The sequence below is a fragment of the Euleptes europaea genome, chromosome 7 (assembly GCF_029931775.1).
Source record: "Euleptes europaea isolate rEulEur1 chromosome 7, rEulEur1.hap1, whole genome shotgun sequence".
Lineage (NCBI taxonomy): Eukaryota > Metazoa > Chordata > Lepidosauria > Squamata > Sphaerodactylidae > Euleptes > Euleptes europaea.
In genome coordinates, this window is record NC_079318.1 from 54,478,150 (window position 1) to 54,495,363 (window position 17,214).

At 42.8% G+C, this 17,214-nt stretch overlaps 1 protein-coding gene across 2 annotated transcripts in view; it reads left to right on the forward strand.

The window, feature by feature from the left end:
• BICRAL (BICRA like chromatin remodeling complex associated protein) overlaps nucleotides 1–17,214 on the forward strand; it is a 40,517-nt gene that overhangs the window by 7,251 nt on the left and 16,052 nt on the right. For both annotated transcript variants that reach the window (XM_056853142.1, XM_056853141.1), the window contains 4 exons: nucleotides 6,173–6,221; nucleotides 11,665–11,713; nucleotides 12,321–12,389; nucleotides 15,531–17,207. In XM_056853142.1, the coding sequence (XP_056709120.1) occupies nucleotides 6,178–6,221; nucleotides 11,665–11,713; nucleotides 12,321–12,389; nucleotides 15,531–17,207 (1,839 nt within the window). In that variant the 5' untranslated portion in view covers nucleotides 6,173–6,177. The remainder of the gene's footprint in view (nucleotides 1–6,172; nucleotides 6,222–11,664; nucleotides 11,714–12,320; nucleotides 12,390–15,530; nucleotides 17,208–17,214) is intronic.

Genomic DNA, 17,214 nt, shown 5'->3' on the forward strand with positions numbered 1-17,214 from the left:
TTGTGGGGTATTATGTTTACATTGGGGGAGGGGAGGGTCCAAATATTTGTATAGTCTTTATTCATTTTCACAACACCGAATAAAGTAGGTGGTGACCTGTCCAAGATCACCTGGTAACTCCAAGCCTTATGCATTCTTCATTGGCTTTTAATGAAAACTTACCAGTAGAATATAAATGATAGAGTAAAAGATGACCTCGTTATTTGAAATGGATATAAAAACCACTGCAATGGCTGTAATATCAAAACTAAATTTGTTAAATGGTATCTATATGGCACATTACATGGAAGTATGACCTGCAAAAAAAAGGCAGAGAAGACAACTAACCAAACAAAAGTCTAATAAGTGAACTGGGTTGAAAAACGTTCGCAGAGTTTAAGGACAGCAGAAACTGGATATTGCTGAGGGGTGAGGTAGGGCAGAGGAAAGGACAAGTGCTGGGCAGAAAACTAAGCCATAGACGTTGGATGAAGTGGTTTTGAGTAGGCAATAGGAGCAACGAGATACACAAGAGTAGGCAATAGGAGCAACAGGAGTACAGTTGTCAGCAGGCCTGTAGAAGAATGTCTGGCCCCTTTATAATAAATTATGCAGTTGAAGCTTTTCACACCCTGGAGGTAAATAACATCACCTGGTAAATTCCATCCTTTTAAGCCGGCATTAACATGACAGGACACTTTCCCCCCAAGCAGTTGGCAACCCTATCTAGGAGACAATGAGATTTGGAGACACAGAGTTCAGAAAGGGGGTGGAACAACAAATTTCCTTTCTGTGCAAACTGCTCACAGGGTTGGATTTGCCACTTTTCCTGGCAAGGTCCCTTAGTCTTTTAAAGTTGCATGTCTATCAAGAACAAGGAAGCAAGTGTCGTGTAATGAGAAAATCTTCTGCAAATTTTCTTTATATTAGGCTACTCTTAAGGGCACAAAAAGAAATTAAGTTAGTAGCTCTACCATGTAAGCTACAGAGTTGAAGCAGGTAGATTCAAGTCCAGTAGCATCCAAGAGACTAGGACAATTTGAGGAGTATGAGCTTTTGAGAGTCAAAGCTCCCTTCGTCAGAAACAAGTTGGAATGGAGATCTCTGAGTCCAAAAGTGGGTGAGGTGTTTCGAAGAAGGAACTCAGGATGCAGAGGTACAATGAGCATAGTACTAGTATGTGTACTATATATAGTATATGTACTATGTAATACATTGTAATACTAGGCGCATTGTACCTCTGCATCTTGAGTTCCTTCTTTGCAGCATCTCTCCCACTTTTTGACTGCAATTTAAGTACTCCGAGATCTCCATTCCAGCTTGTATCTGACAAAGGGAGCTTTGACTATCAAAAGCTCATACTCTGAAAATCTTGTTAATTTCTAAAGTGCTACCGGATTCAAATCTAGCTGTTCTACTGCAGACCAACATGGCTAATCCTCTGAAACCAATCTTCAGGATTGACCCAGAATGCCAAGAAAACATAACGTTGCCTTGGGCGAACTTAAGAGGGTTTCTGTAGGTTTGAGATTTGTTGAAGGAAAATTCCACTACGTGTAGTTTCCCATGACTGCAACTCTGTGGCTAGAAAAGCTGTATCTGGCAACATTCTCAATTCTGTTCAAAATTTCAAGTACATGGTCTATGTAGGTCTAAACTTGCAAAGACTTGGAAGAAGAAGGGGCCCAAGAAGCAATAAGAAGATGATTAGAACTAACCAGCAAAATCTGCTGTTGAGGGAAGAATTTAAGGCAAACCCTAGCCCTGACCAGGTTTGGATCTCTGCAGTGAGGCTGCATCTGTGATGCATAAATGGCCCATTTGGTATGCAGTGGAATCAGACGGGCTTTGCCTTCCTCTGTTTGTCAGTGGTAGAAGCTTTGCACTTTAATACATCTCCATTGGTAAACAACACAGGCAGCAAGAGGTGGGGCTCTGACACAGGGCTCACCATCTTTCAGGACTGCCTCCATAGAAGGGATGTTTTCATTTACTATGGTAATATGCACATAATATAATGGTAGTTCAAACAGCTATTTGCGGGGTGTCCTAGTTCAAATACTCTTTATTTATATCTACCAAACAAACTACCATTTGACCAGATCAAACACACGTTCCGTCTAATTGCTTACTATTTCCGTTTCATCCTAGGCTGTGCCCAGGGTGATCTAGAGTAGGGGTCTCCATTAGGTAGCTTGTTGGCTGATGCAGAGTAGACCAGTGGTCCCCATATGCACCCATAGCACCATGGTGCCCATCATGGTGTTTCCTAATGTCTATTTGCTTCTTCCTCAAACCACTTTCCTAAAACTAAGCTTCAATCCTGTCTTTCCTCCACTTCACTGGAGCAGGAAGTGCTTCAGAAAAACCTAGGAGGCATCACCTTTATATCACCTGGAGCAGGCATTTAGAAACAGCTTCCTTCACCATAGGAGGGTGCTTGGCTAAGAATCTCCCAACATTTTGTGATTGGCTTCTGCCCCTATGTTGGGATCCCTTGCCTTTGAAGACCCGGGATCTAATCTAGGCTTTTTTTTTTTAAGAGCTTTTATTTCATATGATTTTTCTGTGTGCTCTTTAGCTAACAGTTCCATTTCTGGGACTCTTCCTAGCCCATATACCAGGGGTATCAAACTCATCTGTTACAAGGGCTGGATATGACACCAGTGTCACTTGGTCAGGCCGGGCCATGTGTACCATAAAATTTAATGCCAGGTACTAGAGATACAAACTCTATAGACACAGGCAAAGCCAATTAATAATATTATTTTTTACTTTATTTTTTACTTAAAATACAAATATGCTTAAAACAATAACACTCTTACAGTATTTTCTTTTATTTAACCGTCTTTGATAATTGACACATTGGGAGCTGGGAGGCTGCCCCAGCCCAGATCAGGATTGGGTGAGGTGGCTGCCTCAGCTTGCTAGTGGGTCAGATAAGAGCTCTCAAGGGGCCAGATCTGGCCCCTGGGCCTTATGTTTGACGCCCCTGCCAAATACTGTTTTTAGGTCAGAACAAAACTTGGTAACATGCTAGAGTGGGGGGGGGGAGTGGTTCAGGGTATTTTTCGTTCTCCAGAAGTAACTCTTACTAAAGAAAAGGTTGGCAGACTTGTGAAAATCAAATAGTGTAAAAGTTGGTTCCCTCCCACCTTCTATTTCAGGGGTGGGGAACCTTTTTTCCGCCAAGGGCCATTTGGATATTTATAACATCATTCAAGGGCCATACAAAATTATCAACTTAAAAATTAGCCGACCAAGCCCCAAGCAGGCAGCTGCCCCAGATGACACCCCCCCTTGCTCGTTGGCAAGCAGGCATCCAGCCAGTGGCACACTCGCCCACCTGGTGGCACAGGATGGTTTGTTGCACCAGTTGGGTGTAGCTGTCCAGCCACACGCCAGAGTTGCTCCTACTTTGCATGGTCAGGGCCGGATTCTACAGCCAGCTCCTGCTACCTCTGCCTGCAGGGATGAAATGAGGACACACTAGCTAAGAACTCTCCCCCCTCCCCCCGTGCATTCTGGCCCTGCCTCCTTTAACCCCTCCATTGTCGCCACTTCTGCCCCCAGCCCTCTTATAGTACAGAGGGAATACGTTTCTCCTTGGCCCGGGTGGGAAAGGGATAACACAGTTTCTTGGGCGGTCCTAGCAGCTCCATAGCTAAGGACTCTTCTGCAAGGGGGAAAAAAGGTTCCTTTTCTCGGCAAAACAAATTCACATCCGCCTTGAATAGAGGCTATTCCTGTCTGTGGGAAGGGGCGGATCACCAGTCTTAGATCCTTCTGAGCTAGAGATCTGCCAGGACTCACGAAGGGCCAGACCAAATGGTTTCGCGGGCCTTAAACGGCCCCCGGGCCTGACGTTCCCCACCCCTGTTCTATTTGATGAAGACTCCTGCTGGAGAAATGGGAGTTGTTGTTGTTCCAGTTGTAGACAGACTCTTTCCGCCAGCGGAAGATTTTTCAGCAGAAGGGGGTCATGGGATTCAGTCTGGTATATATAATTTGAAAATTAGCTACCAGTGGATGGTTCATTAGTTATTCATCTTCTAGTATTTTGCTAATTAATCCATTGCAGTGTATTCAGTACTGAAAACTGTATACTGAGGTATTGTCGAAGGCTTTCACGGTCAGAGTTCATTGGTTCTTGTAGGTTATCCGGGCTGTGTAACCGTGGTCTTGACATTTTCTTTCCTGACGTTTCGCCAGCAGCTGTGGCAGGCATCTTCAGAGGAGTAACACTGAAGGACAGTGTCTCTCAGTGTCAAGTGTGTAGGAAGAGTAATATTACTCTTCCTACACACTTGACACTGAGAGACACTGTCCTTCAGTGTTACTCCTCTGAAGATGCCTGCCACAGCTGCTGGCGAAACGTCAGGAAAGAAAATATCAAGACCATGGTTACACAGCCCGGATAACCTACAAGAACCAAAGTATACTGAGGTTTTGGTTCATATATTTGACCTTTAGGGTACCAAAAAATGGAGGTTGAAGATAGTTACTCTTGGGCTCAGTTCAGACATAATGGGTGAAACTGTGTTTATTCTTGCTATAGTTAGTTTGTGAAACGTATTCGGCTCATAGACGATGGCTGGTTCAGATATAACAAACATATTTTAACTGTGGTTAGTTCGTGAAACTAGGATTTGCCTTGCAGATAGTCATTTAAATCCTGGTTTGTCTTGACAAACACTAGTTTTATCACCCTTGCACTTTCCCCCATAGATACCCTGTTGGTATCCTGGCCTGTACTGTGGCCAGAGTGGCACTGAGGAACAACCTAGGATTAAGCCAGGAAATTCACATTCTTACATCATGCAAAACCACAGTTAAGACTAACTACAGTTACTAAACAAATTTCAAATGATGCATTCAGGCTGTTGTTTGACGAACAGACAATTTTTACCATTTGTCGACCAACCATCATTAGTGCCATGTACTGCATTCAGACTAACCAGACTTAGTTTAATTCAACCATAGTTTTATGTGATGTCTGAACTGAGTTGATCACTCAAATCTTTGTTTCGATAAATGCTGGTGTCATCCTCTTTGTTCTGGCCAGGTGGTTCTGTGGCTGGGGAGTGGGCAAGGGCAGTGCCGGAGATCAAAGTGTCTGCGTTTGCATCTCTTACAAAACCATAGTTATGACTAAATGCAGCTGACAAATCAACTCCAGTCTATGGTTTTAGATTCTGGTTTGATGGATCCCTGCTGACCACTGCTAGCAGAGTTGTCTGGATGGTTTTGCTTTACATTAGGGAACTGAGCCTAGATTTGGTGAATCGTGTTATATCTTCAGTAATAACAGTTGTTTAAAGCACTGGAATAACAGGGCTAGTGCAGTATGGTTGTGATAGGGGACATGCCATATTAGATCTTGAATCAATCCTTTTCTGTATTAGATTTTGTATTAATCCATGCTTTGATTACACTCTGCCCTACTGGGCCGGAATGTTATGGGAAAGATGAGTTATGAAAAGGTATAAACTATTGCAATTTGTCTCAGCCATGAATCTCCAGGATGGCCTAAGACAAATCACTATTCCTTAGTCGCTCCCATGTGTAATATGTGCAAATTAATACTGGCCTTTTTGACAGATTGTAATGTTTATAAGTTTGTATGAACACACAAGACTAACAGGGAAGTCCTACAAGCACTTTCCTAAGAGTTATCAGTATTGGACAGACCTAAGTAGGATTCTGAGTAGACCTGCTTAGGATTGTTCTTTAATATAGTATAAATACAAAATATTGTTAAGATTTATGACTAGCCATATTACCTATAATCTGATCCATGTAGTATGTTTATTTGAAAGTAAGTTTTAATGGGTTGAAATGTATTCAGACTTACAGTTTTCAGTCTGAAGCGGTAATAAAAGACCCATGGTATAGAATGGGCTGGATTCAGCCAGCTTTTTTACTCTCTCTTGCCTGACTTCTCTTCCTACTACAGCCTCTGTCCCACATGGCTGTTGTACATCCTGGAGCCATGAACCCCATCATAGCCTTTTTTGGTAATCAAAGAGGACCCCTCCTTCCTTTTTCACCAGTAGAAAAGCTAGTTGGATCCAACCCAGTAACACATTCCACAGAATTATTATGAAAAACAGTTTTCCTTTTAATTGTGTTGTTATGGAAAGAATTATAAAATCAATGTGTGTTACAATATGAGTGCTTTGCTTTTCCTTAGTTGTCATGGATGATGATGATGATGAGTCCTGTCTCTTTGATCTTATTGGGTAAGTTTGTTTTTAGACCATATTGCAGAGGAGGAATGTAAAATTCACATTGCAGAAATAATGCTTGTCAAATAAATAGTAGACTTGTTTAAAAACTGTAGCTGTACTTTGAAAACTTGCTTTGGTGTAAGTCTTATTATGCTTAGCTGGACTTATTTTTGAATAAACATGCTTAAGATCACGCTGCACTGTTTTTTATTATATGTTATATGTTGTGTCTGTGCTGTAAATGAGATTACTTTTCAAATGATTTGTGGATTTATTAATAATTTTATAAGCCCCCTTTTCACTCTAGCACACAAAATATTTACAATTTACAAGATTGTAGTAAATAATAATGTAATGATAAATATTGTCTTAAAAGAACTTACAAAAATAGCAAGTCAATGAACCAACCCTGTTGATGAATAAGAAAGTTTTTACTGGACAAAGATAGACAGTCAGTGTGGTGGTTGGCAGGCTTCCTTAGGGAGGCATCCCAAAAAATAGGGCCAACTATTGAAAAGGCACCACTCCATAACACAGCACAGTCTTGCAAGATGTGCTTTTTTGTTTTGTTTACTGGAATCCTTGTTGCCCACTGATACACTTTACATTTACAAAGCAAGACTGCACTTAGGTTTTCCTTAAAATTAAGGTGTAATTAACAGTGCAGCCCTATGTAGTTACTCTGGTCTAAGCCCATTGATTTCAATGTACCCATTGATTTCAATGGGCTTAGAGTGGCCTAACCTTGTATAGGATTGTACTGTAAATTATGTTAAGCATTCTTTGATATGCACTCTTTCTTAAAAACAAAAGGAGTGGTTTGTAACCACTAGGAAAGCTAACCAGAAATTTGCCATTAATTCTCTGGTGGACCATGGTCTACTTTCTCCCCTTCCTTGTTCTAGCAGGGCAATTTGTCTTTGCAATTAGGACAGTGGTAAATACTAGACTTTTTTGTCTACCATGGTTGGAGAGGATATTGTTATTTATTTACTTCGTTTATACCCTGCCTTTCCCCCCAGTAGGGACCCATGTTCTCCTCGGGGACATGGGGGCACCATTGGGACAATGGCATTACGTCATTTTCAGGGAAAACCTGGAAGTGATATGTTTCTCTAGGAATCACTGGAAACTATGGTGAAACCATAGCATTTGTAGTGATTCCTAGAGAGGGATTACTTCACTTCCATGTTTTTCCCAGAAGTGAAGTAACGCTGTTACACCAGTGGTAATTTTTTCTTTGTTTTTCTTACACCAACGGACAGGGAGGTGATGGGCAGTGGGAGTTAACAGCTAGCAACCCTATTCTCCTTTTCTCCCTTTTCTCCTCACAACAACCCTGTGAGGTAGGTTAGTCTGAGAGTGTGAGACTGGCCGAAGGTCACGCAGCAAGCCTCCTTGACAGAGTAAGGATTTGAACCTGGATCTCCCAGATCCTAGTCAAACACACTAACCACTATGCTACACTTGCTTACTTTGGAGATTTTCCTGCCGAAGGCTGTACTGACTTTCATGGTAGTACTTGAGCAGGAGGCAGTAGGTGAGCAGGGGCCCCACAGACAGGATAGCATCTGTAGGCATAACCATGGCAATGATGGCAGCTACAGCCAGACAAGGGCTGCTGTATCCTTAGCCAGGAAGTGCTTGCCAAGGCAATAGAACAAGAGACAATAGAACAAGAGACAAAGAGAGATGTCTCAGGGGAAGAGTTTGAGAGGACTGCTGATGGTGACCTGAAGGTAAGGGCTTGATGAGGATGAGCAAATAAGACATTAGAGATGCCGCAAAATAACTTTCTTCCTCTTCTGGTGGTGTAACAAGGCACAGGGTAAGGATGGGTGGAGATAGGGTGTAGTGAACACACACTATCTAGAAGAGGAGCATGCACAATTATACAGATTGATATTTGCAATAGACAGAACAAGATGTGGATAAAACCATTTGACTTCTTGTATACAATGATGATACATAAAAATAAGCATGAGATAATGTGGTGAATGGTGTAAGATCTGGTGGTGTCATAGATGTCTTCATAAATTAGGAAAAGCAGTGACATTGAAAAATCAATGTGGTGTACTGGGTAGAACCTTGAGTTAGTACTATAGAAACCCAGGTTCAATTCCCCATTCAGACAGGAAGATCACTGGTTGACCTTGGGTCAGTCACAGTTTCTTAGCCTAACCTACATTACAGGGTTGTTAAGAGGATGGGGAGGAGGGGGCTGTACACTGCTCTGTACTCCTTGGAGAAAGGGCAGGATAAAAATAGGTGAATTGATTGGTGGGTCAGTTTCACTCTGTGCAGTAGTTCCTAGGGAAAGGGGAACTTGGTGGACTCTCTCCCACATGAAAGGCTGTGGATTTCCCAAAGTAGTTTCCTTCCCTTGTGTCTCAGCTTTTCAGTTATATCTTTTGTGTCTATGTTGGCAAAGGAATTCCATATGATGGTAGACAAAAACATATACTTGCTAACATCTGGAATAGTGTAAATGTTCTTATATTCTATCAAATACATGTTTTGAGGAACATGAGATAGAAGACTACACACATTTCAGAAAAAATGTACAGCTTCTATAGAACAGATGAAATGGGATGAAGAGGCAAAATTGAAAAAGAAACAAAGAAGCTGCATTGCAAGCACTAAGTATGATGTCTGTTCAAAGTATTCTTGGTGGAGAAGAGTGTGTGATGTTGCATTAACAAGAGCATTAGGCAGTATGGAGAGCTGCAGTTTTTGGCCTTTGTAATTATTTTATAATCTTTATTGATTTACACTTTAACATTAGTATCCATTACAAAGAAAGTAATCTTATATTCAAATAGCAAAGTAGGCCAGATCTTTGGTTTCTTCAATCCATTGACTGGAGCTGTGAATGGGCAAGACAGATCTTTGTGCAAACCTGAAAAGGGCCCCAGGTTTGCATTAAAAAGTGAAATCTAAGAATACATCGTGGGGTTTAAAAAACCCGAAAATGATAAAATATGTGCCTGTAGCTTTAAGCAGTGAACTCCCTCAGTGGCTGTTGCTAAGCAACTACGTATTACAGGCTTGGTTCTGTCAGTAAAAGGCAGGGGGAAGGGGCAGGACCCTTTCCACGCCTATTTTTGGCCTGAGGGAGGACTCATTGGGGCCAGGCCTGACTAGGATTGCCAGCTCCAGGTTGGGAAAATCCTGGAGATTTTGTCGTGGAGTCTGAGGAGAGCAGGGTGTGGGCATGGAAGAGCCCTCAGCCAAATATAATGCCATACAGTCTACCCTCCTAAGCAGTTATTTTCTTCAAGGGGATGGATCTCTGTTGTCTGGAGTTCAGTTGTAATTCTGGGAGATCTCCAGGTCCCTCCTGGAGATTGGCAACCCTAGACCTTGAAGCAGACTCTGGGTTATTTGATATCACCCAACTTGCATGACTCACTTAGGCATGGTTGCTTGGTACTGTTCAACAGCAGCCACCCTATGATAGCCAGTGTGGTATAGCAGAGCTTCAGAGGAGGGTCTGGGAGACCCAGGTTTGAATTCTGATCTTTCTGTGGAAGCTCATTGGGTGATTTTGGCCCAGTCACATACTTTCAGCCTAACCTACCTCACCAGGTTGTTGTGCAGATAAAAAGGAGGAGAGGAGAATAATGTAAACTGCTTTTGTCTCCACTGTGGAGAAAGGTGCAGTATAAATGAAGTAAATAAAAATAAATACATCTGAAGATGGGAGAAAGATAAAAGGTAGGTTAGTAAATGGCTGAGAAGGAGAGAATGAGGCAGGGAAAGAGAAGAGGGTATATGGGTTGCCAGGACGACGGAAAGGGGAAATAGTGTCGGGAGGGGGATACGGGGGAAAGTGAGGTGCCCCCCCCCCACATGTCCTTGAGGGTTCCCTACCACGCAAGTGGGACTGGCCCAGTGACTGACACCATACAACTAGGCCACAGTTTTCCTAGGTAGAGGCTTCCGGGGTGTGGGGAGAGGGAAAGCTTAAGACAGAGGGGCAGTTAAAGGTAGGTTTGCTGTTCGGGGGAAGGAGATATGGTTATCAACTCCAGGTTAGGAAATACTTGGAGATTTTGGGGGTTGGGCCTGGGGAGGGAAGGGTTTGGGAAGGGGAGGGACCTCAGAAAGGTATAATGCCACCAACTGCACCCTTCAAAGCAGCCATTTCCTCCATGAGAACAAGGGCTGTCAGCCGAAAGGTGGGGTGGAGATCACCTGGAATTAAAACTGATCTCCAGATGACAGAGATCAGTTCCCCTGGAGGGTCTATGGCATTATATCCTGCTGAGGTCACTTCCCTCCCCAAACCTCACATCTAAGGCTTCACCCCCATATTCCTAGGAATTTCCTAATCTGGAGCTGGCAATGCTAAGGGGGAACTGATCTCTGTAGTATGGAGATCTGTTGTGATTCCTGGAGATCTCTAGCCCCCTCCTGGAGGTTGGCAACCCTAGAAGGAGATAAGAAAGCAGGAAAAGGGGAGAGGCTATGGGGGCTTTCAGGAAAGGGAAAGAGGAAATAGTAGGGGAGAGGAAATGGAGATGCCTCTTGCAAGTCATTGTGGGTTCCCCATTGTGCAGATGATTTATATTTCCCAGGACTGTAAAGCTATTAGGTAGCAATAGGAAAACTTAATACTTCAAAGCTAATAGTGACACACATTGTACAGCTGAGCATTATTTTATATTTGTAGTTGCTCTGTAACCACCATTGAAAGTACAACAATAACTTTTCCAAAGTAGAGGTGATCCCCGTAAGGCTCCATGAGCCTTTTGACTCCCCCCTCCCCCTGATCCTTGTGCAGTGTACTGTGATGTGCCCAGGAATGGGAGGCATTTGTTAGGCCCATAAAACAATTATCCAGCTGTCTTGTTCCTTATGTGCAGTCTGTGCATGTAGGCCATCCCATTGAAGCTATGCTTGGTTGGCTTTTGCCTTTAGCCTCTTGTGGTCATACTAGTCAATAATTTACAAACATTAAAGTGCTCCATACTTAGATGGTAAATAGAGTTAGGTTGAAATCAACCTAAACACACACCTTTTCTGAAGATGAATATTTATTAGTACTTCAAGCCAGAGGCACAGTCATAGTCTGTAGTGAAATGCAATCCTAGACTGTGAATAATGGATGATATAAGTATGCACCTTTTATTAATTTGCATAATTTATTCTGATTGCAATATTTGAATATTCAGATCACTTTGGCATTGCTGAAAACAAGGCAGGAGGGAAACTGTATATTGTGAGGGCCTGGGAAGGTAATAAATAGTAAAAACTCTGCATCATGAAAAGTAGTGATTCTTCCATTGACCATTGGAAACCTGCAGAAGGCTCTTTTGGCTTCGTATAAGTCTAAGGTGGTGTAATTCAAAATGACTATTCCGGTTTATGCTGATTAACAGATTTGAATTTTAATAAATGCAAAGTCTTTGGAATACAAGGTTTATATGACATTTTTGCCTTATTTTTAAAGAGATGCCCAGGCACTGAATTATTTCCTACATGGAGCAGGCAGCAAATCTGTAAGTCACATTCTGTTAATTCTATATTTCTAATAGCCATGTGCCTCCCACACTCAAATCAAAATATCCACCCAATAGGACCTCCCAAGGTTTCTGCAAACCCAGAGGAACCCAAAATGTGCAGAAAGGCCATTTTTTGAAAACCAAAACCACTAGAGTTAAAAACAAACAAACCAAACTGGTGGCTTTAGGGGTTGTTAGAGCCACTCAAAATGGTGCTTAATGTTACATGGGCTGCAGTACGAAGGGGAGAGGTGAACTGGGATGTGAACTGGGAAGATGAAGGAACAACCATAGGGGATATGATGGGGAGAAGGAGAGCCAGAAAAGGGTAGTGGAGCTGGGTGGGAGGAAGGAATCTGAGCCAACTGAGTAGGAGGGAGGGAAAGTGGAGATGAAGACAGTGGAGGAGGAAGAGGGGGAAGTTGTGGAAATGGGAAAAACAGGAGCCAGCAAACTGGGTCTGGGAAGCAGTATGGGGAGGAGACATATCGGAGGAGGGATGGAATTTTCACTCCCCCTATGACTTCATGGATGCCCCTCTTGTAATTTTACTAATTGTGCTAATGTTAACTTACTCTTGCTTTTCTTGTTTGTGCTCTTACAGAACAGTGAAGACTTGACGAATTCAGGATATTCTGCAGCCAACTCAAATTCCATTTTCGCCAATACCAGTGTAAGTACACAAGAAAAATCATTTTTCAGGTTTTTATTTCAGGTGTGCCATTTTGCAGTGGTTTGTTTATGCTGTACGAAATGGAGTGGATATGGTATTTGGCCCTCTTATATTGTCCAGTTCTAGTCTGTACCATATACAGGTAGAGTATCCCTTATCTGGACATTCCATATCCGGACTGATCCGAAAACTGGACCCTTTGAGCCTGCAGGCAGGCAGATCCGTGCTGCCTGCTTTCAATGTTTCCTCTCACCTAAAAAAATAAAATACAGTGTACACTGCATTGTAGGGGGAGACTGAAAGCTGGCCATAGTTAGTTTGTTGTTTGTTGTTGCTCTTGTTTAATAGCTGATACAGGTATTCTGGTGAGATAGTTACACCTTTGATTTCTGATGGTTCAGGGTACACCAAATTATTAAAAATATTGTTTAAAATTTAATTCTGGCTATGTGTATAAAGTGTATATAAAACATAAATGAATTTGGGTCCTATCCCCAAGATATCTCATCGTCTGTATGCAAACATTCTAAAATATTCGAATATATGGAAAAATCTGAAATATGAACCACTTCTGGTCCCAAGTAGTCCAGATAAGGGATACTCAACCTGTATATTACTGAGCTTTACATGCTGATTTCAAGTGGGTTATTCTTCTTGAAAACTTTGAGCATGTTCCACCTCACAGGGCCAAACTACAAGTGACGGCAGGCAGGGATCCATCCTGTGGCTTTGACACCATTTAAAAAGCATTTGTAGTTCTTTAACAATCATAGTGAGACTCCAGTCTGGATTGGGTGCATAGTGGACCCAGGAGCTCTCCCCCCCCCCCCCGCCACCTTTTTAGGTGCAAAAACATCCCTGTGCATCTGATAGGTGACGGTTTGTCCTTAGAGTGCTCCATCCTGAGTGAACTAGCCTAGGGTTAGGGCCAACATTCAGGTTACACTCATAGTAGTGAGATCTTAATTGAAAGACTGGATTGAGCCCTCTTGCATGATAAAGACCTGCAGTTAAATGGAAGAGTCAGTAACAGAACAATGAACATTTTATGCTGCTAAGATGTCATGTTTGAATTAAGGTAGTGTTATATGGCCATCTCTTTTACAGTTAGTGTTAGCAGTTCATTGTCATGGCTTCTGTGCAGGCGCACGCTGGGACTGCATGTGTGCAGACCAGCTGCAGAAAAGATTTCTTAAAGGAACAGGCATCTCTTAAGAGGAATCTTTTGGGTCACCATTGCGGCTGTACTAGATCCTAGGTGGGTGGCTTAAAAACTTTCAGAAGAAGCTAATGGGTTTTAGCTTTTTATTTTTTGAAAGTGGGGAAAATATCCCTCTGTGTGTATTGTGGTGGGACTGTTATTTTGACAGCCTAAGAGCAATCTCTTTCTGTTGGTTTAGAGTTCAGGTTATGTAATCTTTTCAAGTACACTAAAGGTTATGTGAGTGCGTTTGGAGGTCACACCAGATTCCCCCCTTTTCTTTCTTTGGACTTAATCTTTTGTTTCCTTTGAGCCATATGCATCAAACAGATGTAGAAAGTTGTATTCTAAATACGTGGTTCTCTTGATATCTACTGTTAACTCTAATCAAGAGGAAGTTAGCATTACTTAGGGGAAAAAAAGAAATCAATCACTCTGAGATCTCAGTGGCTATTGTAGGGGTTGTTAGGAAACCACGGCAGTACTGCCAGCCTTCAAACCGTGGTTTCTGTCAGCAGAAGTCAGGAGAGTGGACCCTTTGCAGGGATGTTTTGGCCTCCCAATTCACCCCTGCTCCCTTCCCTCCTACTCCGGAGGGAGGACTCATCAGGCCCAGCAGCAACCATCAGGCAACTTACTCCATGCAATTTGTCCAACTCATCCAGGTTTGGTGGTGTTTCTTGGATGACATAATGCCACAAAACTTTCCTGTTCCCAGTGGCAGCCTCTACACTTGTGTAACTTCTCCGGGCACAGCAGTAGCCATGACATAACTCACCTGAGTGACATGCTACCCCACAACCTTTTTAACTTGACTAGACTTTTTCCAGGGAGAGACTGCCAGGGGGGAGGGAAGAAGGAAAGTATGTTGTAGTGATTGTAGTCTCTGGGAGACCCAGATTCAAACTTCCCATCTGCTGTGGAAGCTGGCTGGGTGTACCTTTGGACAGTTGCGCTCTGTCAGCCTAATCTTCCTCACAGGATTATTGTGAGGAGAGAAGAATGATGAAAGCTGCTCTTGGTCCCCATTTGGGAGAAAGGTAGGATATAAATGAAGTAAATAAGTAATAATAAATACAGCTGAAGACGGGGGGGGGCTGAGAAAAGAGAGGTTGGCTGGTGAGTGGGAAGGAGAGAAGGAAGCAGGGAAAGATGAGAAGATATAGGGGTTGCCAGGAGGAGAGAAGGAGGAAATAGTGTGAGGAAGGGGATACAGGGGAAAATGAAGTGACCCCCCCAAGTCCTTGAGGTTTCCCCCATTTGTTCTCAATTTCTAAAATGGGCTGTGGAGTAATGATTGCATTAAAATACACAGTCCAGCAGCAACTTGTGCTAGCAGATCCTTGCCACCCCTTTTCCTCTTTAAAGAGTGCTGAATCCTTCCCACTGCTTTTTCTCTGCAGCCCCACCCCTCCTTCCCAGCTGCATTGATTCCATCTGGGGCCCCATAACCTGTTTCTATCACCAGTGTGGCTGGGGATGAAGTACCTCTCCTCCCCTTCCGTGCATCTCCCTTTCAAATTGCCTAATCCCAATGCCAGTCATAAGTGTAGCAGCCACAGAATGTGCTGGTCAATGATGTGAATTGCCACCAGTTAAGCTCTTTTAGCACATCCCCATTGTTAAATAGGATGATCTGCGGAGAAGCAGTCTCGTTGGCCTTGGCTTCACTGCCACTTGTCTACTATGTTCTGGGCTTCCCACCTACTTCTTGTACTAAACCTAAACAGGACCAAGAGAGTACTGCCAGAAAATCTTGTGCAAAAAGTGCTAGCATCCTGCACAGTGCTGGACAGTTGTGCTCATTAATGTAACACTCAAACTGGCTCTTTTAGCACTGGTATTAAGGAGTTCTCTGAGCGAGGGAGGAAAAACATAGTCTAATATATAACACTGCTTTAAACAAACTGATGTAATTTGTACATTTTTTTTCTTTTTAGAGCTCTGATCCTAAGTCATCAATCAAAGGTGTGGGTGGTCAGCTTGGAGAGGGGCCAAGTGATGGACTACAGTTGCCAAGTAGCCTTCAGTTTCTTGATGATGAACTTGAATCTTCCCCATTACCTGATCTCGGTGAAGATCAGCCGTTTGATATCCTCCAGAAATCTCTGCAGGAAGCTAATATTACTGAACAGACTTTGGCAGAAGAGGCATATCTGGATGCCAACATAGGTTCCAACCAACAGTTTGCACAAGCTCAGCTTCATCCTTCCTCATCAGCATCTTTTACTCAGGCTTCTAATGTTTCTAATTACTCAGGTCAGACGCTGCAACCGATAGGAGTGACTCAAGTGGTACAGCAACCAGTTGGAGCATCTTTTGCAAGCAATACAGTTGGTGTACAACATGGCTTTATGCAACAAGTGGGGATCAGTGTTCCCAGCCAGCATTTGTCAAATAGTAGTCAGATTGGTGGTTCTGGACAGATACAGTTAATTGGTTCATTTAGTAACCAACCTTCCATGATGACTCTCAATAATCTTGAAGGATCTCACATTATTTTGAAAGGACAGCAGACACCTGCAAACATGAGTGGTGGACTCTTGGTTCATAGACAAACTCCTAATGGTAACTCGTTGTTTGGCAACTCAAATTCAAGCCCAGTAGCACAACCTGTAACTGTCCCATTTAATAGTACAAATTTTCAGACATCTTTGCCCGTGCATAATATTATTATACAGAGGGGTCTTGCCCCAAATTCTAACAAAGTTCCTATCAACATCCAACCAAAGCCTATTCAGATGGGACAGCAAACCTCTTACAATGTGAATAACTTGGGAATACAGCAGCATCATGTACAACAAGGGATTCCTTTTGCTTCATCAAATCCACCTCAAAATTCAGTGGTTGGTCCACATATGTCTGTTAATATTGTTAGTCAACAAAATACAAGAAAATCGGTTACTCCTCAAGCAGTAAGTAATGCCGGTGGTAGTATTGTTATTCATTCTCCTATGGGACAGTCTCATGCACCTCAAAACCAGTTTCTTATACCCACAGGTCTGTCAGTAAATCCTAATTCAGTTCATCACATCCAGACCATAAATGGACAGCTGCTCCAGAATCAGCCTTCACAGCTTGTTTCTAGCCAGGTGTCCAGTGAGCATGTAATGCTAAACAGGAACTCTACTAACATGCTTAGAGCTAACCAGTCGTATTCAGGACAGATGCTGAATAATCAGAATGCTGCTGTACAGTTAGTTTCTGGTCAAACATTTGCAGCTCCTGGAAACCAAGTTATAGTAAACCATGGAACTTCTCAAATTGTTAGTGGTCAGGTTCCACTACAACAGGCATCTCCTGCTGTGTTGCATTTATCTCCTGGTCAAGGTAGAACAGGCTTTACTACCATGTCTCCTGGACAGTCAACGGGCTCAAGTATGTCATCAAGCAACCGGTTTACTGTTGTGAGTTCTTCTGCTACAGCACACCCCAGCATTGGCCCATCAGTCCAGTCTGTTGCTTCAGGAGGAAATTTTGCTGGAGATCAACTTACACAACAAAATAGAACTCAGTTAGCAGTTAGTGTATCACATCGTCTTCCAGTTTCCTCTTCCAAGTCTGCCAGCACATTTAGTCATGCATCAGTAACCCAACCTCAGTTTTCTTTTGGCCAGGTAATGC